Genomic DNA, 16,311 nt, shown 5'->3' on the forward strand with positions numbered 1-16,311 from the left:
TTAGAAATTACACTTTTCGACAAAAATACATAGAACAAATGAAAACAAATAAGACTATGGCACAATCAGATATAATTCCTACCTGCAACCTTATTTATACGGCACGCACACATGAGGATTAAAAACAAAACAATTTTATAATTTTAAAACAACTGTTCTCGTTGAATATCCTTTATTTGATTTTTTAAAGTAACTTATTTTGACAAGAGTTGCTATTTTCACATGACTTTCAAAACATCTTTTACTTTGATCAAACCCCTTCTGCTTACATGGAAAATAAATAAATTAAAAAGGAAAGAAAGGTGGATATGTTAGAATGGAGTCGGGTTTGAGAGTTAACAAAGGAGGGAGGAGGAGAACACAGAAGACAGAAAATTAAATTTTAAAAAACTTTAATGTAAGGGTTATGAATGTCATGAATTGTCCAGTCCATGACATAAGATCAAAATGAAAATACATGAGCTACTAAAAACAAAATATTTCACTTCATAGTTATATACTATATACTAATACTAATAGTTGCAGAAGCACTGTAGATAGAAGCTTTTATAAAATGTGCTTATGACACTGCATTTTTGTCACTCTTGTATGATAATGAACATGTTCATAGTGACGTTCTTCATGTCTCTTAATACTGGTGTGACAAACATTTCTTTGATTTGAATGCCTCAAAGACGAAGGAAATGACCTTTGACTTTAGGATGAACAAGCCTGATGTAGTCGTCAGTACTATCCATGGTGAAATACATTTTTACAGCACAGTCTACAGAAAACTTGATATCCAAGATCACCGGAACCGAGTAGAAAGACTTAGCAGTCTTAAGTTATTGTGGTTTTAGCAACTCTTCATTTCCACTATAAATCACCGTATAACCTACAGTTAGAGAAGCCAATGTTCTCAAAGACAGACGAGAATCAGTGAGTCTGTAATCCAGTCAATCCTACGAGCAGAAGTGGAAAAAGTTTACACAGTCTGAAGGAAGGGAAGTTACTTGGCGTTGACAACATCATCCCAACTGAGCTGCTCAACACGACGGGGACGGAACAGCTATTCTAATCTGGGAAACACATCAAGTGACCTAAAGAGTGGAGAAAATCATAATCTTCTTAAGAAGGGAAACCCTAGACAGTGCCAGTGTTGAAGACCAATTATCCTAATTAACCACCAATTCAAAATGATTCTCAAAGTAATCTAAGCCGTCTTGAGACACCCACTGACAAACTTCTATCAGAAAACCAGCTGGTTTTAGACAAGTAGAAGTAAGGTTAAACACAGCTTTAGTTGTCAAATCCTTAACCTCTCATTACTACTCTGACAAAGGGAACACAGTTTTTTACTTTTAGGAACGTTATGTTCACGATGTCAAACATTTTGGAGGCTGTACAGCTGAAAATATTTACATTCAAGGCAATATTTGTCCTTCACCACATGTCAAGTACTGCTCATTTTTTTGTCTTGACATTTTTTAACTACATTTTTTACATACTGGTGGTAAATTATTTGAATTACTTTGGTACAAACATAAAAGGTGTAGTTATTGACCAGACGCTGCCCAATTTTTCTCCATCTGAAATATTTCTCCTTGTCACGATAAGGTCTTGTAAAATGGTATGAACTTTACTTGTCTGTTTTCAAGTCTTTCAGGGTATCCAGAATTGGTGTGGCACAAATTCCAAGCGCTTATTTTCACCGTGTTTCTCTGAAATCAATGAAAGTATTAAACACTGTGCTTGTCTCAGAACAGGCCGAGTAACTCTACCTGGCAAACCTTTTCCCGCGGATTCTCACAAGTCGCGATATGATTGGTCATGACGTGGCTGTGGAATCTCACGAGAAAATCAGATATGGAAGCCAGTCTCATTCTAGTCACCGAAGGGCTGTAAAAATACTCAACAAGCAGGAGATTTCAGTTCTGCGTCTGCCAAAATCTGAAAAATTTCAACACACACACATATGTAGCACTGAGCTAAATCTCTCTCTCACTCTCTCAGAGAATGAATACATTTAGATGTGTAGAAAGTCTACAGTCGAGGCCCATTAGCCGAATAGTCGTTTCTTCAGTCTGTTTTTCAGCTGCCGGCACTCCAGGCGGAATCTGGCGTTGCAGAAGCTGTAGGTGATGGGGTTGATGGCGCTGTTGAGGTATATGGAACACATGGCCAGCATGTAGAGGTTCAGCGACAACACTGTCAAACCTGGGTTCAGGAAGAAGCCTGGCTTCTCGTGCACGTATCTAGGCAACCACAGAAAAAGAAAGATGGCGGAGTTAAGCAATGAAAGTTGTTGAAATGATGGGAATCAAAATCGAACTTTACAAACAACTCACACTTTTACAGAAGTATGCAAACTTTATTAGCGATGACACTTGCTGTAAACAAAAAAGTTTAAAAATATTACAAAAGAGACATTCTTTAGACAGCTGATAAATCCTTAAAACTCAATGACTAAAAGTCGTCTTCGAGATGAAATCCTGATATACACAGAGCAATTGAAATATTTTGATTTTTCTAGATTTCTGAACATCACACATATTCTTGTAAGCTCGTTGAAGGAACGGTAGTTTATATCCATATTTCAACTACAGTCTATGGCGTTGTCAAGGGTATACAACTGGTAAAACAAGTCACTACGAACCAAGCAAGCATTCGGGTAAGGGAGGCAACCTACGTGTAGAATGCCGGTGCAGCAGGAGTTATCTAACCGCCGAACGGAATATAAGTGCGGGGTTATTCCAAGAACCAGAACAAGAACAAGAAGAGAGAGAAGGTATTTTGTTCTTGAAATGCAATCATCTATGTAGATCACTCGTCACAATTTACTTTTGCTTTCGTTAATGTCATGGAATTAATGTTTTACGATCATGCGCAGTTGAACTCATTGTTCTTTGTGCATATGGGAGGCTGACAGAAACTAAACGTTGCAGAAGAAGCCGAAGGTGGTCGGCACAAAGAGCTAGATGTAGCTTCTGACATTACTGATAGAGATGGGGACATTTTACTTTGAAAGCATGCACAAAGAAAATTAACTTCTTGCAGAGCACCTTACTCTCTCCCCTTATCTTCAGAACAAACAAGCAAAGATTCTATTTCGAGTTCATTGACCGGTGTATAGTCAGAATAAAAACATCACAATTTTTTTTTAAGGTTAAAGATGAAGATAAGCAACACCAAAGTCCATTTCATAGACCGGTATCTAGTTAAAGATGAGTTATAAACGATTAAAAACTAGAACGCTTTGTCCCGTCTCTTCATGTACTAAGCAATTCTACACCCGATCACGTAGTTGTGTTCCTTACCTGACAACCAGGTGAGGCAGGTAGTTGATGATGACGGCGGCTGTCAGCACACCCATCGTCAAGGTGGTCCTCGAGCGGTGGATCCTTCTTTTCGCTGAACGCTTCGATGGTGGTCTGTTCCTTTGAAAAGCAACTTTCCTCAGGGACCCTGGGCGGAGACCCTTTGATTGGATGGGTGGCTTCGATGACACGCACTTGGTCGTGTCGGTGTAGGAGGAGGGAGCAGAGTTCACTTCAGAATCGGAGTGGGAGGACCGGTCAGTCTCCGAACCGGCCACGTCCTCCGCGATTCCCAATACCTGAGAGTTACCTTCCCCTGACGATTTGCAGCTCGTCTCGATTTTAGGTTGCAGCCCCTGCGCGCCTTTCTCTGCGGTTTGCGTATTCAACTGCGGTGTCTTGCCGCAGGGAGAGTCCGTGTCTGAGCTGACGCCGGTGCTGTGCGTGTCCTGCTTGCTGCTGGTGCTGCTGACGCCCCCTACCTCGCCCTCACCTCCGCTGCTGTTTTCCGTCTCCATCCGCACTCCACCCTTCTTCCGCAGCGCCCTCTGCTTACGCGTATGCAGCCACACGTGACGCCCGATCAAAACGTAGCAGACTACAAGCATGGCCACGGCTGCCACGAAGGTCAGAGCTACGGAGAGTTTGTAGACGGTGTAGAAAGGGGTGCCAAGGTAGGCGTCCTCTACAGCGCAGGTACTGACCGTGACGTCAGCATCCGGGGCTCGCACGCGCTGCACACCTTTGAGGTGGAAGAAGGGAAAGGTGACGAGCGCCGAGAGGCCGGTGGCGAGAAGAACAAAGAGCCAGGCCTGGCGAGGGCTGAACTGCTGCTTCTGCGGCTGGCACACCCGCCTCTGACGGTCCAGAGCCACGAAGCACAGGATCCACCCGGTGCACACCGAGAAGAAGCTGATGCAGGCCAGCGCCGTGCTGCAGAACCAGCGGTCGTAGTTGACGAAGGCACGGTGCACGATGACCACCATCATGGGCAAGGTGACGACGTTGGTCAGCAGGTCGTAGGCGCTCATGGCCAGCACGAAGACGCGGGTGCTGCTAGGACGGAACTGTCGCAAGTACACGACAAAGACAAGGCTGTTGCCGAGGAGACCGCCAACGATGATGACGACCAGAACCAGCACGGTGGGCAGGAGGTTCAGTGCCATCTTGTCGAAGACCGCTTGCACGTACTCTTCTTCTGAAATGCCGCTGTAGTTGTTTGTTGTGTTTTCTATAAACATTCTTGATTCGGTGGTGGTGAATGATCTATTATCCATCACTGATAATAGCTAGTAATTTCTGTAGCGTCTAAATCCCTGAAAAATAAGAAACCACAGTTGAACTTCAATCAACACACATCGAAGTAAAGTGCATTTTGCCAATATTGCTTCGATTTGGCAGGTACGGTGAAGTTATATATAGGTCTTGGTAGGGGAAGGGGGAGTGGACTTTGATGTGGTTAAAGCAACTGTACTCACCCACTTACAGGATGGACACCCGTGTTGTAGAGCACACTTCTCGCAGTTGATTCAGTTGCGCGCGCATACACACAGAGAGAATGGTCCAGAGGGGGAAACCAAAGAAGTGAAAGAGTTTCACAAAGCGGACAGATATTGAAAAGTACGCTATAACATGGACATATTCTGGATTGCTGACTGCTCATGTGACGCAGCAAGGTAGTATGCCGAATCACTGATTATCTACAGCTGCTGATGCGGATGATGATGTTCTCCTGTAAACTAAGTCATGTGCATGTCCTACATTCAGCTATACATCCAAAGTCTCTCTCTCACACATACACACCATCCATACACACGCACGATCGTATACATACATGTAACCTACTTCGGAACAAGTAGGTTTTCGGATCCCATTTGAACCACTTTTGGTTTGGTACATTTCTCAGGTATGTAAATGGATCTCTAGGACTGACAACGAAATTTCAGTGACTGAAACATTCCGTTGCATTTAAAGAAATAATAATAATAAAATAAAAGCACCTTTTTTCGGGGACCAAAACGGGGCTCAGAGCGGTTTACATAGAGACATACCTTTCAAATGCATTTCACACGCACACATGAAGTAATTCACCAACGGTCAGCAATGTAGACTGGTTTCACACATCCAGATAGCAGTACAAACCGAGAACCCGTTATATCACATACCTTATATCCGTATACACACACGTCACATGCCTCCTTCTGCACGACCCTCGGTCATTACCGTTACTAACTGTTCTTTGGTTGCATGCACAGACTCTGATTGCAGCCGTTGACTACCGAAAGAAACAGTGAAATCTGATATTCAAAACGCTTTGGTGGTCTGTCCAGGATGTTTAACCATCAGGCGCTACTACTATCAGGCTGTTTGTGAGTCTGTTAGCTCTGCGGGCGTGTCTAGGGGAGTGGGAATGAGAGTGAGGACTACAAGCAGGCGAGGTCTCCCGGATGAAAGACAGGAAGAAGGAAGAACAAGACTATGTGACGTTTACATTTGCCTATAGACTGGGTATGTGGGTGGGGTGGAGGACGTCAGCAGCAAACACGAGAGAATAACTGTAGGGTGGCCTCATTTTCAGCTTACTGGTAAACACGACATTAACTAGCTATTGCTAGCAATGCATATGCGATTTACGAAAATGTTTCTGAATAAAAGAATAGAGCGTTCACACTTTCAGTTACGATAAATAAACAGATCTGAGTGAGACAGAAAAGGCAAACTGACAAACCTAACAAGCAGGTAGGCAGACGTTGGAAATGCTCCAGTCGTTTGTTCTTCACACTAACTCACCTATCTCCTCTCACTTTCACTCACTCGCTCGATCAACAAACCCACCAACCAGTATGTCCACTGCACTCATCCACTCACCCTTTCACTCTCAGCCAGAGAATTAAAAGTACGGCACAAAGTGGGGTTAACACTCCATTTGTCACTGTCTGTCGGAACAGTTAAAAAAATACTCACCTTTAAGACAACAAACAGGTGACTTCAAAGTGAGAACATACACATACACAAAAGTATTTAAGTCGGTGACTCCCTGACTGCTTTGAAGCCACAACCAGAGCACTGAACCGTTTGACAAACTCAAGGAAGGATGCAGCTCTAGATTCTCTGGGACATCGCCGATCGCACAGAGCACTTTTACTCAGTGAGCGTCAAGTGTCGCCCTCTGTCATCACAAAGCTGCGAAAATTCCATTGGCCCACTTGTCCTCAAACACGGAAGCTTATTCGAGGGAGAGACTGTAAACAGGTGGTTAATGCCGACAACAAAGGACGATGGGACGGTTGTGTGAGCTTGCTGACAAAGGACGCCGGCAAACATCCGCTTTCATCACTTTCATCGATGTTAGGCATTAATTTTATTCATTCACCCTTTTGAATCTGCTCTTAGGTTCAGTGACAATACCTATTGCTTCTTTGGGACTAACTAATTATTCTGCCTGTGAAATTTATGGGAAGATGCTTTTAACCGCAGGCGGTCACGTTACTGGGACCCGGATGTAGCGGTGTTCTGCTGTCATCTAGTCGCAAGTTGTTATTTATATGCTAGGGTCATTTCTTGGGTGAAAATGTAATGCTAAAAAAAGTTAACAATAAGATGTTGTTGACAGGATGTTGTTGTGTAAGCAACACGTGTATGTCATGACACAACTGGGGATGTAAAAACAGAGTGGAGGAGAGAGTTCAGGGACAGTGACCTTTAACCCGGAAACCAGTCCCGAGGTCAGCTTTGGCGTGTCAGGACACTGCCGATTTAACAATGAATCACCGGCAATAATAACAGCTAGAGGCAAGAGTTTCCGAAACAAGAAAGAGAAGAGGATCTGACAAGTCATGGCTTGCTGCCCTTGGAGGACAATAGTTATTGTTCTTTTCTCCGCGCGACACAACCTTGTACCTTACTTTCCGTTTTACATATGACTATGGTAGGTATTTTACCAGTCTGTTTGTGAGTGTGTGCTCGCGAGAGAGAGAGAGAGTGTTCGGCTGGTCACAAAAGCCATATCACGACTAAAAATGAAGTTAAGGGAAAAACTAATGAAAAGTTGATCTCTCTCCAAATTAGAAAGTTTGTTGTAGCGTTTAAAAGACGGCTGTCATTATTTTTTTTAATTTTTTTTTTACTAGATATGGCGTTTTGATTAGGCCTTAATATTGTAAAACCTTCTTTCTGATCACATTTTTCTTTTCTATGCTAATAAGAGAAGAGTTTACTGTTGTCCTAATCGTCAAGGAAACTTGCAGATAACCTAGCCTTCTTTCGATTGAGGTATGCGCTGGGGTTTTTTTTTTTAATAAAAAGCAAAAACAAAATAAAACAATCAGGACTTTAATAGTAGATGAAAATTTTCCAAAGCTGCAAAATAAATAACAGTAAAAGTGAAAAGGACTGAATTAATTAAGTAGTTTCCAAAAAAAGTGTTTCACATCTGACTATAACATCGAAAGAAAATTTTATTTTTAAGTTGTGGTTTATGGAGATACGGTCTGGAAGGCGTTTTGATTGATTACAAGATCAGTTATCTGTTACAAAGATAAAAAAGAATAAAGAAAAATTCAGCACATCTATTTGAACAAGTCAACTATCATGTTGGGCTTAGCCAAACAGTGTCAATCAAGGTATGGCAAAGGGAAGTTCGGATCTTACGTTAAAGGGTGTGAGGATGGTCCGGAAGATGTAAACGGATACAGCGTTTGTGTCTGGCTAGAAGGATGCAGGAACTGCACCCACATTTGAAAGAGGCCATCCGAGATCAGAACTAGGCAAGACCCTGCGGAAGTAAAAAGCCAGGAAGTCCTTCATGGTTGGTGGGACACGCCAAAGGAGAAAGTTCATGTGAAAGACATAGTAACGAGGCGCGAAAACGTTTATGTCGTTTTGTTATTTTACGACATGGAGGATGCTTTCTTTCTAAAATTTATGCATGAAAGTGTGCATTATGTCTCTTGTGAATTTTTTCAAAAAAATATGAACGCTGACGACCTTTCCATCCCCACCCCTCTCTCTCTCTTATGCCGGGCGATCTGGCGACGTGGACCAGTGAAGTCTTCACTGATACCAGAACAGTTAGTGTCACGGTTCGTTCCCCGGCATATATTTTGTTTTTCTTTGGACGTGCGCCTTTCTCTTGGATTGCTAACACGGTGTACCGCATCTTCTTTCCTTTCTCGTACACATGCGAGATTTTACAACAGACTGCAATCAGCAAACAACATCATCTCTCATGGCAGTGACATGGTCCTGGCAATATTCATCGTCTATATGTGTAGGTATGTTTGTCAGATTGTCAAACGGCATCATACCAATTGCCTCCTCGTATTTTGTAAAGCGTGTGGCGGAAATGCACCAAATCCCATTACAGCAAAATGTAAGGGCCATTAACCCGCGAAAAATGCTTGGATCCCAATTTTTGACACTTCAACACTGGCACTGTCTAGGGTTCCCTTCTTAAGAAGGATTATGATGTTCTCCACTCTTTAGGTCACTTGATGTGTTTCCCAGATTAGAAAAGCTGTTCCGTCCCCATCGTCTTGAGCAGCTCAGTTGGGATGATGTTGTCAACGCCAAGTAACTTCACTTTCTTCAGACTGTGTAAAGCTTTTTCCACTTCTGCTCGTAGGATTGACTGGCTTACACACTCACTGGTTCTCGTCTGTCTTTGAGAACATTGGCTTCTCTAACTGTAGGTTATACGGATGATTTATGATGGAAATGAAGAGTTGCTATGAGCACAATTACTTAAGACTGCTAAGTCTTTCTTCTCGGTTCCGGTGATCTTGGATATCAAGTTTTCTGTAGACTGTGCTGCAAACATTTATTTCACCATGGATAGTACTGACGACTACATCAGGCTTGTTCATCCTAAAGTCAAAGATAATTTCTTTTATCTTTGAGGCATTCAAATCAAAGAAATGTTTGTCACACCAGTATTAAGAGACATGAAGAACGTCACTATGAACATGTTCATTATCATACAAGAGTGACAAGAAGGCAGTGTCATCAGCAAATTTTATAAAAAAAACACCTACCCACAGTGCTTCTGCAACTGTTAGTATAACTATATAGTACATAACTATTGAGTGGGATATTTTGTTTTAGCAGCTCGTGTATTTTCATTTTGATATTCTGTCATGGACTGGACAATTCATGACATTCATAACCCTTACATTAAAGTTTTTTCAAATTTAATTTTCTGTTTTCTGTGTTCTGTGTTCTCCTCCTCCCTCCTTTGTTAACTCTCAAACCCGCATCCGTTCTAACATATCTATCTTCCTTTTTAATTTATTTGTTTTCCATGTAAGCAGAAGGGGTTTGATCAAAGTAAAAGATGTTTTGAAAGTCAAGTGAAAATAGCAACTCTTGTCAAAATAAGTTACTTTAAAAAATTAAATAAAGGGTATTCAACGTGAACATTTGTTTTACAATTACAAAGTAACTTTGTTTTTGATCTTCGTGAGTGTATGAGTGCGTGTGCCCTATAAATATGGTAGCACGTAGGAAATATATCTGATTGTGCCATAGTCTTATTTGTTTTCTTTTGTTCTATGTATTTTTGTCAAAAAGTGTAATTTATATTTTTATCTATATTTTCTGAAGTGTTCATCGTCGTCATCATCATCAAGCGGTGTACAGCCCCTGCAGATGTTATTTTACAACTGGAGCAGTGTACAAACTCTAACATCCAACGTACAGCTACATCCACACAGAGGCCACTGTTCAAAAGACAAAAATGTCTACATTATCATTAAGATAATGCATTCTTATAAAGGCGAATAACAACCGTAATGACAACAGTCGCTAAATAGCTTGTCACTAAGTCAGATTGTTGCAGAGCCAAAGAGATAAAGGGAGGTAAATGGAGCAAGTGACAGACAGAGTAACTTCTTTTTTTTTTTTTTTTTTTTTTTTTACAGAAAACAACATCATCATATTCTTGAATTTTAATTTGACTTCGAATCACATATATAAAGGTTTACAAGATCCAACAATAGATGTAGCACTAGAGAAAGGGGAGCTAAGTAATTAAACTAGATAGATCGATGTTATTAACATGTGAGTGACCTCCCTTAGCCAGCTTTTTCGTGAATATCAGGGACTGAATTGAGGAAATTTTTATTTACTCGAGTACGGGAACCAAACAATCAAACTCAAAAGATAGAGGTCCTCATTGTGGAAGTGATTTCCCTTCGCTGGAAGAAAACAAATGAAACATTTTCTTGGAAAGGCGAAACTTAGATGAGGAAATTGATATTCGTTCAAGAGTACGCACCGTATATACCACATCATCCTATGCTAAATACGGAAATTGAAAACTATCACCATCCTTATAAGGCTTGCGAAAGGGAACAATTATACATAAAGACATCCACATATTAATATTTTTAATATAAATCTGTTAAAGTCTATTACACTTTTTTAAATTTCAGCGCAAAGCAAAACTGCACTACTTTTTTTTTTTAAGGTAGTCTTTAGCAAACCTAAAGTAATAAATAAATAACAAGAAAGTAGTGCTGAGTTAGACACGTCTTAGCGTGGAGGCCTGCCTAGCCCAATATTTTTTCAGTCTGTTTTTCAGCTTCCGGCACTCTTGGAGGAACCTGGCGTTGCAGAAGCTGTAGACGATGGGGTTGATGGCGCTGTTGAGGTATATGGAGCACATGGCCAGCATGTAGAGGTTCAGCGACAACACTGTCAAGTCTGGGCGCAGGAAGAAGCCTGGCTTCTCGTGCACGTATCTAGGCAAGAACAAGTAACATGTCGGAGTTAAGCAAGAAAAGTGTTGAAAATAACACGAAATAAATCGAAGCTTACAACAAAAGCCTCCTGGCCTACACAAATATTTTGAACATTATCTGCCTGGTTAATCTTTATTAGGTCTGACAGCTGTCATAATTATGTCTGTCAAATATTTCCAGGAAAGAACCTTGTGACATACAGTCGATAAATCCTGTTAAAATTTAGTGATTGCGATGTTATTTGTAACAAGATGTCAAAATGTTCTAAAACATTCGAGGTTTTCTTACCTGACGACCAGATGAGGCAGGTAGTTGAGGACACCGACAGATGTGAGCACAGCCATCGTCAATGTTGTCCTTGATCGATTTATCCTCCTCTTCGTCCTCTCTTTGAAAGATTTTCTCTTTTCGAAGGGTACCTTCCTCAAAGTCGTTGCCGATTTGTTGATCTCCGAGTCTCCTACATTCTCGCTTTTTTCTTGAATGTTAGAGTTACCTTCTCCTGACGCAGCCTCTGCACTGATGGAGGTGAAGATGCTTAAGCTCTCAGACTGCTGCACTGACAATCCTTTCGCGGAGGGAGAGTCCGTGTCCAAGCTGACTCCGGCGCTGTGCGTGTCCTGCTTGCTGATGTTGATGTTGTTGCTGACACCACATACTTCGCCCCCACCTCCACTTTTTTTCTCCACCTCTATCCTCACTCCCCTTACCTCCAGCAGCGCCCTCTGTTTACGTGTGTGCAGCCACACGTGACGCCCGATCAAAGAGTAGCAGACGACCGCCATGACCACGGCCGCCACGAAGGTGATGCCTAGAGAGAGTTTGTAGACGGTGTAGAAAGTCGTGCCAAGATAGGTGTCATCTACGGCGCAGGTACTGACCGTGACGTCAGCATCCGGGGTTTGCACGCGTTGCACGCCCTTGAGGTGGAAGAAGGGAAAGGTGACGAGCGCCGAAATGATGGTGGCGAGAAGAACAAAGAGCCAGGCCTGGCGAGGGCTGAACTGCTGCTTCTGCGGTTGGCACACCCGCCTCTGACGGTCCAGAGCCACGAAGCACAGGATCCACCCGGTGCACACGGAGAAGAAGCTGATGCAGGCCAGCGCCGTGCTGCAGAACCAGCGGTCGTAGTTGACGAAGGCACGGTGCACGATGACCACCATCATGGGCAAGGTGACGACGTTGGTCAGCAGGTCGTAGGCACTCATGGCCAGCACGAAGACGCGGGTGCTGCTAGGTCTGAACTGTCGCAAGTACACGACAAAGACAATGCTGTTGCCTAGGAGACCACCTACGATGATGGTGACCAGAACCAGCACGGTGGGCAGGAGGTTCAGCGCCATCTTGTCGAAGACGGCTTGCAAGTACTCTTCTTCTGAAAGGCCGGTGTGGTTGTTCGTCGCGTTGTCCATCAGCATTATTGTCGATGAAATGGCGAATGATACATCCATGGCTGAGGTCAGCCGGAAGTTTATGAAGTGCCTAAATTCCTGGGAAGAAACCCGTAGCTGAAATTTTCAAATACGCCCACTCAACAAGAATTTTGACCGTGGTAATGATACTTGCTTTTCAGTGTATGGCTGGCTACAGTTAAAACAGTTTGTCATCAACACCACCAGCCTGTTAAATGCTGACTCACTACACAAATTCTAGCTCAGACCGATCCTTCTTGAACTGGAATTATCTTTGTCAACTTATCTGTGAGAGGCCGGTGATCGGTAACCGGAAATATTAGCATCTTGTCATTCCTGGCGCCGGAACTGCACTGCACATGTCACATTAAGTGCAATCAAACAGCAAAACTTTAAAAAAAACATTGAGTAACGGTAATACGTCATAGGTCGATCGTATTTATTAGAAGGAAGAGAGGTTTGGGTCCTACCATTGTTCACAGGGAAATAAGAAGTGATGTGTGACAATAATTAACAGCTTTTAGGGAACTGGGTGATAGGAATATTTTAGTGGGGGGTTTATTCGAAATATATTTGCGGCAGGTGTGGAGTTGTGTGCCATTAATGAACTGGGTGACATGAATACAAGGGAAGAGCCTGTCTTTTCTTTCGATTCGGCAAAGAAAGAAGTCGAATCTGGCATTGAAAGCAAGACCGTGTCCGTGCAGTAAATAGAAGTGATTATAGCTTTAATTAACACAGATCGACTCACAGTATGACCTCAATGCTTTATCCCAGAATGCTTCCTGGCATCAGACACGTGATGTATGCTTTGGCAGAGAATTCTTATCGAGTAACGGAAGTACGTCACAGATGGGACGATCATTTTAAACAGACGGGAGCGAGGCTCGGGTACCATCCGTTGTTGACAGGAGACTGAGTAGTGGAGTTGGATGATAGGGATTCTTTTTTTTTATTTTTTATTCTTTGGATCGTTTTATATCAGCAGCGGGTGGGAACTACGTGCCACTAATGAACTCTCTTTATAGAACCAGGTGATACGGATATTTTAGCTTGTTTTTTGTAGTTGTTTTGTTGTTGTTGTTGTTGTTGTTGTTGTTGTTGTTGTTGTTTGTTTTTTGTTTTGTTTTGTTTTTTGTTTGCTTTGTTGTGTCTAAGTGATTTGCGAAATTACCAACGCCATCAACCCTGACAACATCAGGTACTCTGCCAACGGCTGATGTCAATGGCACGACTAGTTGTCTGCTCTGGAGACAATAACTCTCATTATAGAGGGTGTCTGCCGTGGAGACCGGGGACATCAAAAACACACAGAGATAACAATAATCATGGACTCTGGTCGTAAAAAAACAGCCATTGCCTGCCACTGTAGTGTAACCACTCTTGTAAGAGAACTTTACGGCCACCAACACAGATCCGGTCGGCATGGAGTCCGTTGCATGAAATCTTTGATAATGAAGTTCTGCTTCAAAAAGTAGCTAAAAAGTTATTTTGACACTTGTAAGGTAAAGGTAAAGGTCTTTCAATGACCTTTTTCAGGTTGTTAGGGGGATGAGGGGTTAAAGATCTCACATTTCTCGGGACCATCTCTCCCTTGTTGCCTTGCCTTCCCCAACCCCCTATGGAGTCGGGTACCAGATGAGTCAACTGTGGGAAGTGAGCTGCACTACACAGGTATATGGAAGTTCAAATCACAACACCTACTAATAGATGTTTATGTGTTTTGGAGTTAGTACTGCTGGTGGTTACAAAACCGGTTTTAGAGTCCTGATAACCCGGTTCGATACCCCGTATAACGCAGCGTACTATATTCCTATTAACCTAGCAGTTGAAGAGGTATCTGACCACTTAAAAACCTGGGGAAGAAAACAGAAGGAGAGCAACACCATCACAAAAACATTGTTCATGAAATAAGTTTGTTCTCTTGAACCTCACTCCCCGACGACCGAAAAGAAATTTCTTTTGAAGCAGTACCAGTCGTCTGTGTTTTACATCTGTGGTCTCTAAAGCAACTTTCAACAACTCGAAAAGTGGTCAGAGATCATCGATTGATGTGTGAGCGGAGGAGGGAAACAATAGACAACCGTGAGCGGACGAAGGATGACAAGAAATAAGTGATGTCAACCAGTCTGCTCTTGTCCTTTCTGTTGCTAACATGTCCAGACGTAGTTTCAAGGATGACTACTCGACCTTTTCCACGTGTCATGATCACTGCAGGAGCCATGACAACACACAAAGAAAATGCCAGAAGCGACCCGACCACCCGGACAAGACAATCAATGGTCTGGCAAACAAGGGACACGGCTACCTGTGTATCAAATCAAACCTCTGGAACAAAAGAATGGAATCGTCAGCCAAGCTTCCGGAACTTGTGAGCATGGCGTGCGCAGGACTTTACTTTCCTTTCTTCCAGCTTTCATAATCTGTAAAACAACACCGTCTGACTTCTTCCCTCCCTCTCTCTCTCTCCCTCCGTACCTTGGTACTTCTGTCGATCTGTTGACTGTTAGACTGTCCCGCCACTCATATACACCACCTGACAAAACTCATCCATCTTTTATTAGAAGCTTTGTGTGTAGCATGTACTATTCACACACAAGTGTACAATAAGTGTGTTTCACCTGTGAACACGATGAGACAAAAGTTTCGTTTGCTTGGACTTTTACATCTTCATCAGAGGAACAATAAAGACTTCACAAAATAAAAAAGAAAAGTGAGAAAAATAAATGAATAAACACAGAAAAATGGAAACTAATGAAGGATGTAAAGAAGGGGAAAGATGTAAGATGTTGACAGTTTCATTTAACGGAATGACCGAATTCGGAAAAGTGGGATTTCGAATTGTTTGTGTTTTGCTGAACATGATGCTGACCTCGATTCTACATCTACAGTAAAATCATATTCCACTGACTATACTCGTCTTCTTGTTTCTAACATCCCATAACTGTACCCGAGGTAGCAGTCACAGGAGAGACACGATGATGGGTGAACTCTCGCCAGCGGGGTCATGCGTGAAAAGGTCACCCAGTGGACAGCAGGACATTCTTTCAAGTTAGTCATCCATCTTCTGTTTTGCCTCGATGTCACCTCGCCGTAACCTTCAACCTTGAAGAAAAATCTTCATCATGTGTCATCTCAGACGACATGACCGAACCACACCAGCTTCTGTCGTTTGACCAGTCTCCTCACCAATCTTCTAAACGAAAGGAACAAACAAACAAACAAACAAACAAGCAATGAAGGATGAAAGGAAAGAATGAAAAAGAGCGCTAGAGCGACACAAAAAGAAGAAAAAAAAAACAACACAAATAAAATGTCTTTACAGAAGAACTTAATGACATATTTACTTTGCAGTAATGGATAAAAATGTTTCCTCTTCTCGAAATAAAGGAGTTACTCCAGTCCCAACACACGGGTCGAGCAGGCTCGAAAGTTGTCGAACAAGCATGGCTGCAACGATGATCCTGTTGGTCAATTATTGATAGAAAAACCTGAAACAGAAGACAAGGGTTTTGTCGAGCCTCTATGGCCACCTTTTTTCGCCGATAATGTTTACAATTTTTATTTGGCATACGACTGCTGGCACAGTCAGGTAAGTTCAGCTCGACACCCACTGGTGAACAAGTCCCAAGCATTTAGCAACAATAGGTGCAGGAGAGCAGCACGAGCATGCAGTCTATGGCAGTAGCTCGAGGGTATTTGCTGCCTCCGGGGTTGCTAGACCTCTGCTGCATCACAGGGAGACATTTGTTACCTTAGCTATGGACCAGCATCCGAAATTTGCATCTGTTAGCTCCTTTGGCTTTCAATGCTGCTACCTATGGGGTAGGTTTATCCCCAGTTCATGGCTACAGCCCCAGAAAG

At 42.6% G+C, this 16,311-nt stretch overlaps 2 protein-coding genes across 3 annotated transcripts; both read right to left on the reverse strand.

Moving 5' to 3' along the window:
* Positions 1 to 138: 138 nt before the first annotated feature.
* Positions 139 to 6,679, reverse strand: LOC112575557 (histamine H1 receptor-like). Of its 2 annotated transcripts, none has more exons than XM_025257493.1 (3): positions 6,261 to 6,679; positions 3,297 to 4,612; positions 139 to 2,234 (listed from the first exon to the last, which is right to left on the reverse strand). In XM_025257493.1, the coding sequence occupies exons 2-3, from the start codon at positions 4,571 to 4,573 to the stop codon at positions 2,039 to 2,041; spliced, it is 1,473 nt and encodes a 490-aa protein (XP_025113278.1). In that variant the 5' UTR covers positions 4,574 to 4,612; positions 6,261 to 6,679; the 3' UTR covers positions 139 to 2,038. The 2 variants fall into 2 exon arrangements, with proteins under 2 accessions (XP_025113278.1, XP_025113279.1); XM_025257494.1 differs by lacking the exon at positions 6,261 to 6,679 and adding an exon at positions 5,462 to 5,560.
* A 3,223-nt stretch (positions 6,680 to 9,902) lies between these two features.
* On the reverse strand, positions 9,903 to 12,875 carry LOC112575558 (5-hydroxytryptamine receptor 1B-like). The gene is made up of 2 exons (XM_025257495.1): positions 11,324 to 12,875; positions 9,903 to 11,035 (listed from the first exon to the last, which is right to left on the reverse strand). Exons 1-2 carry the CDS (start codon positions 12,484 to 12,486, stop codon positions 10,816 to 10,818), a joined length of 1,383 nt encoding a protein of 460 aa, XP_025113280.1. The 5' UTR covers positions 12,487 to 12,875; the 3' UTR covers positions 9,903 to 10,815.
* Between the last annotated feature and the right edge of the window lie 3,436 nt (positions 12,876 to 16,311).

This window comes from Pomacea canaliculata, linkage group LG11 (genome assembly GCF_003073045.1).
Source record: "Pomacea canaliculata isolate SZHN2017 linkage group LG11, ASM307304v1, whole genome shotgun sequence".
Taxonomy (NCBI): domain Eukaryota; kingdom Metazoa; phylum Mollusca; class Gastropoda; order Architaenioglossa; family Ampullariidae; genus Pomacea; species Pomacea canaliculata.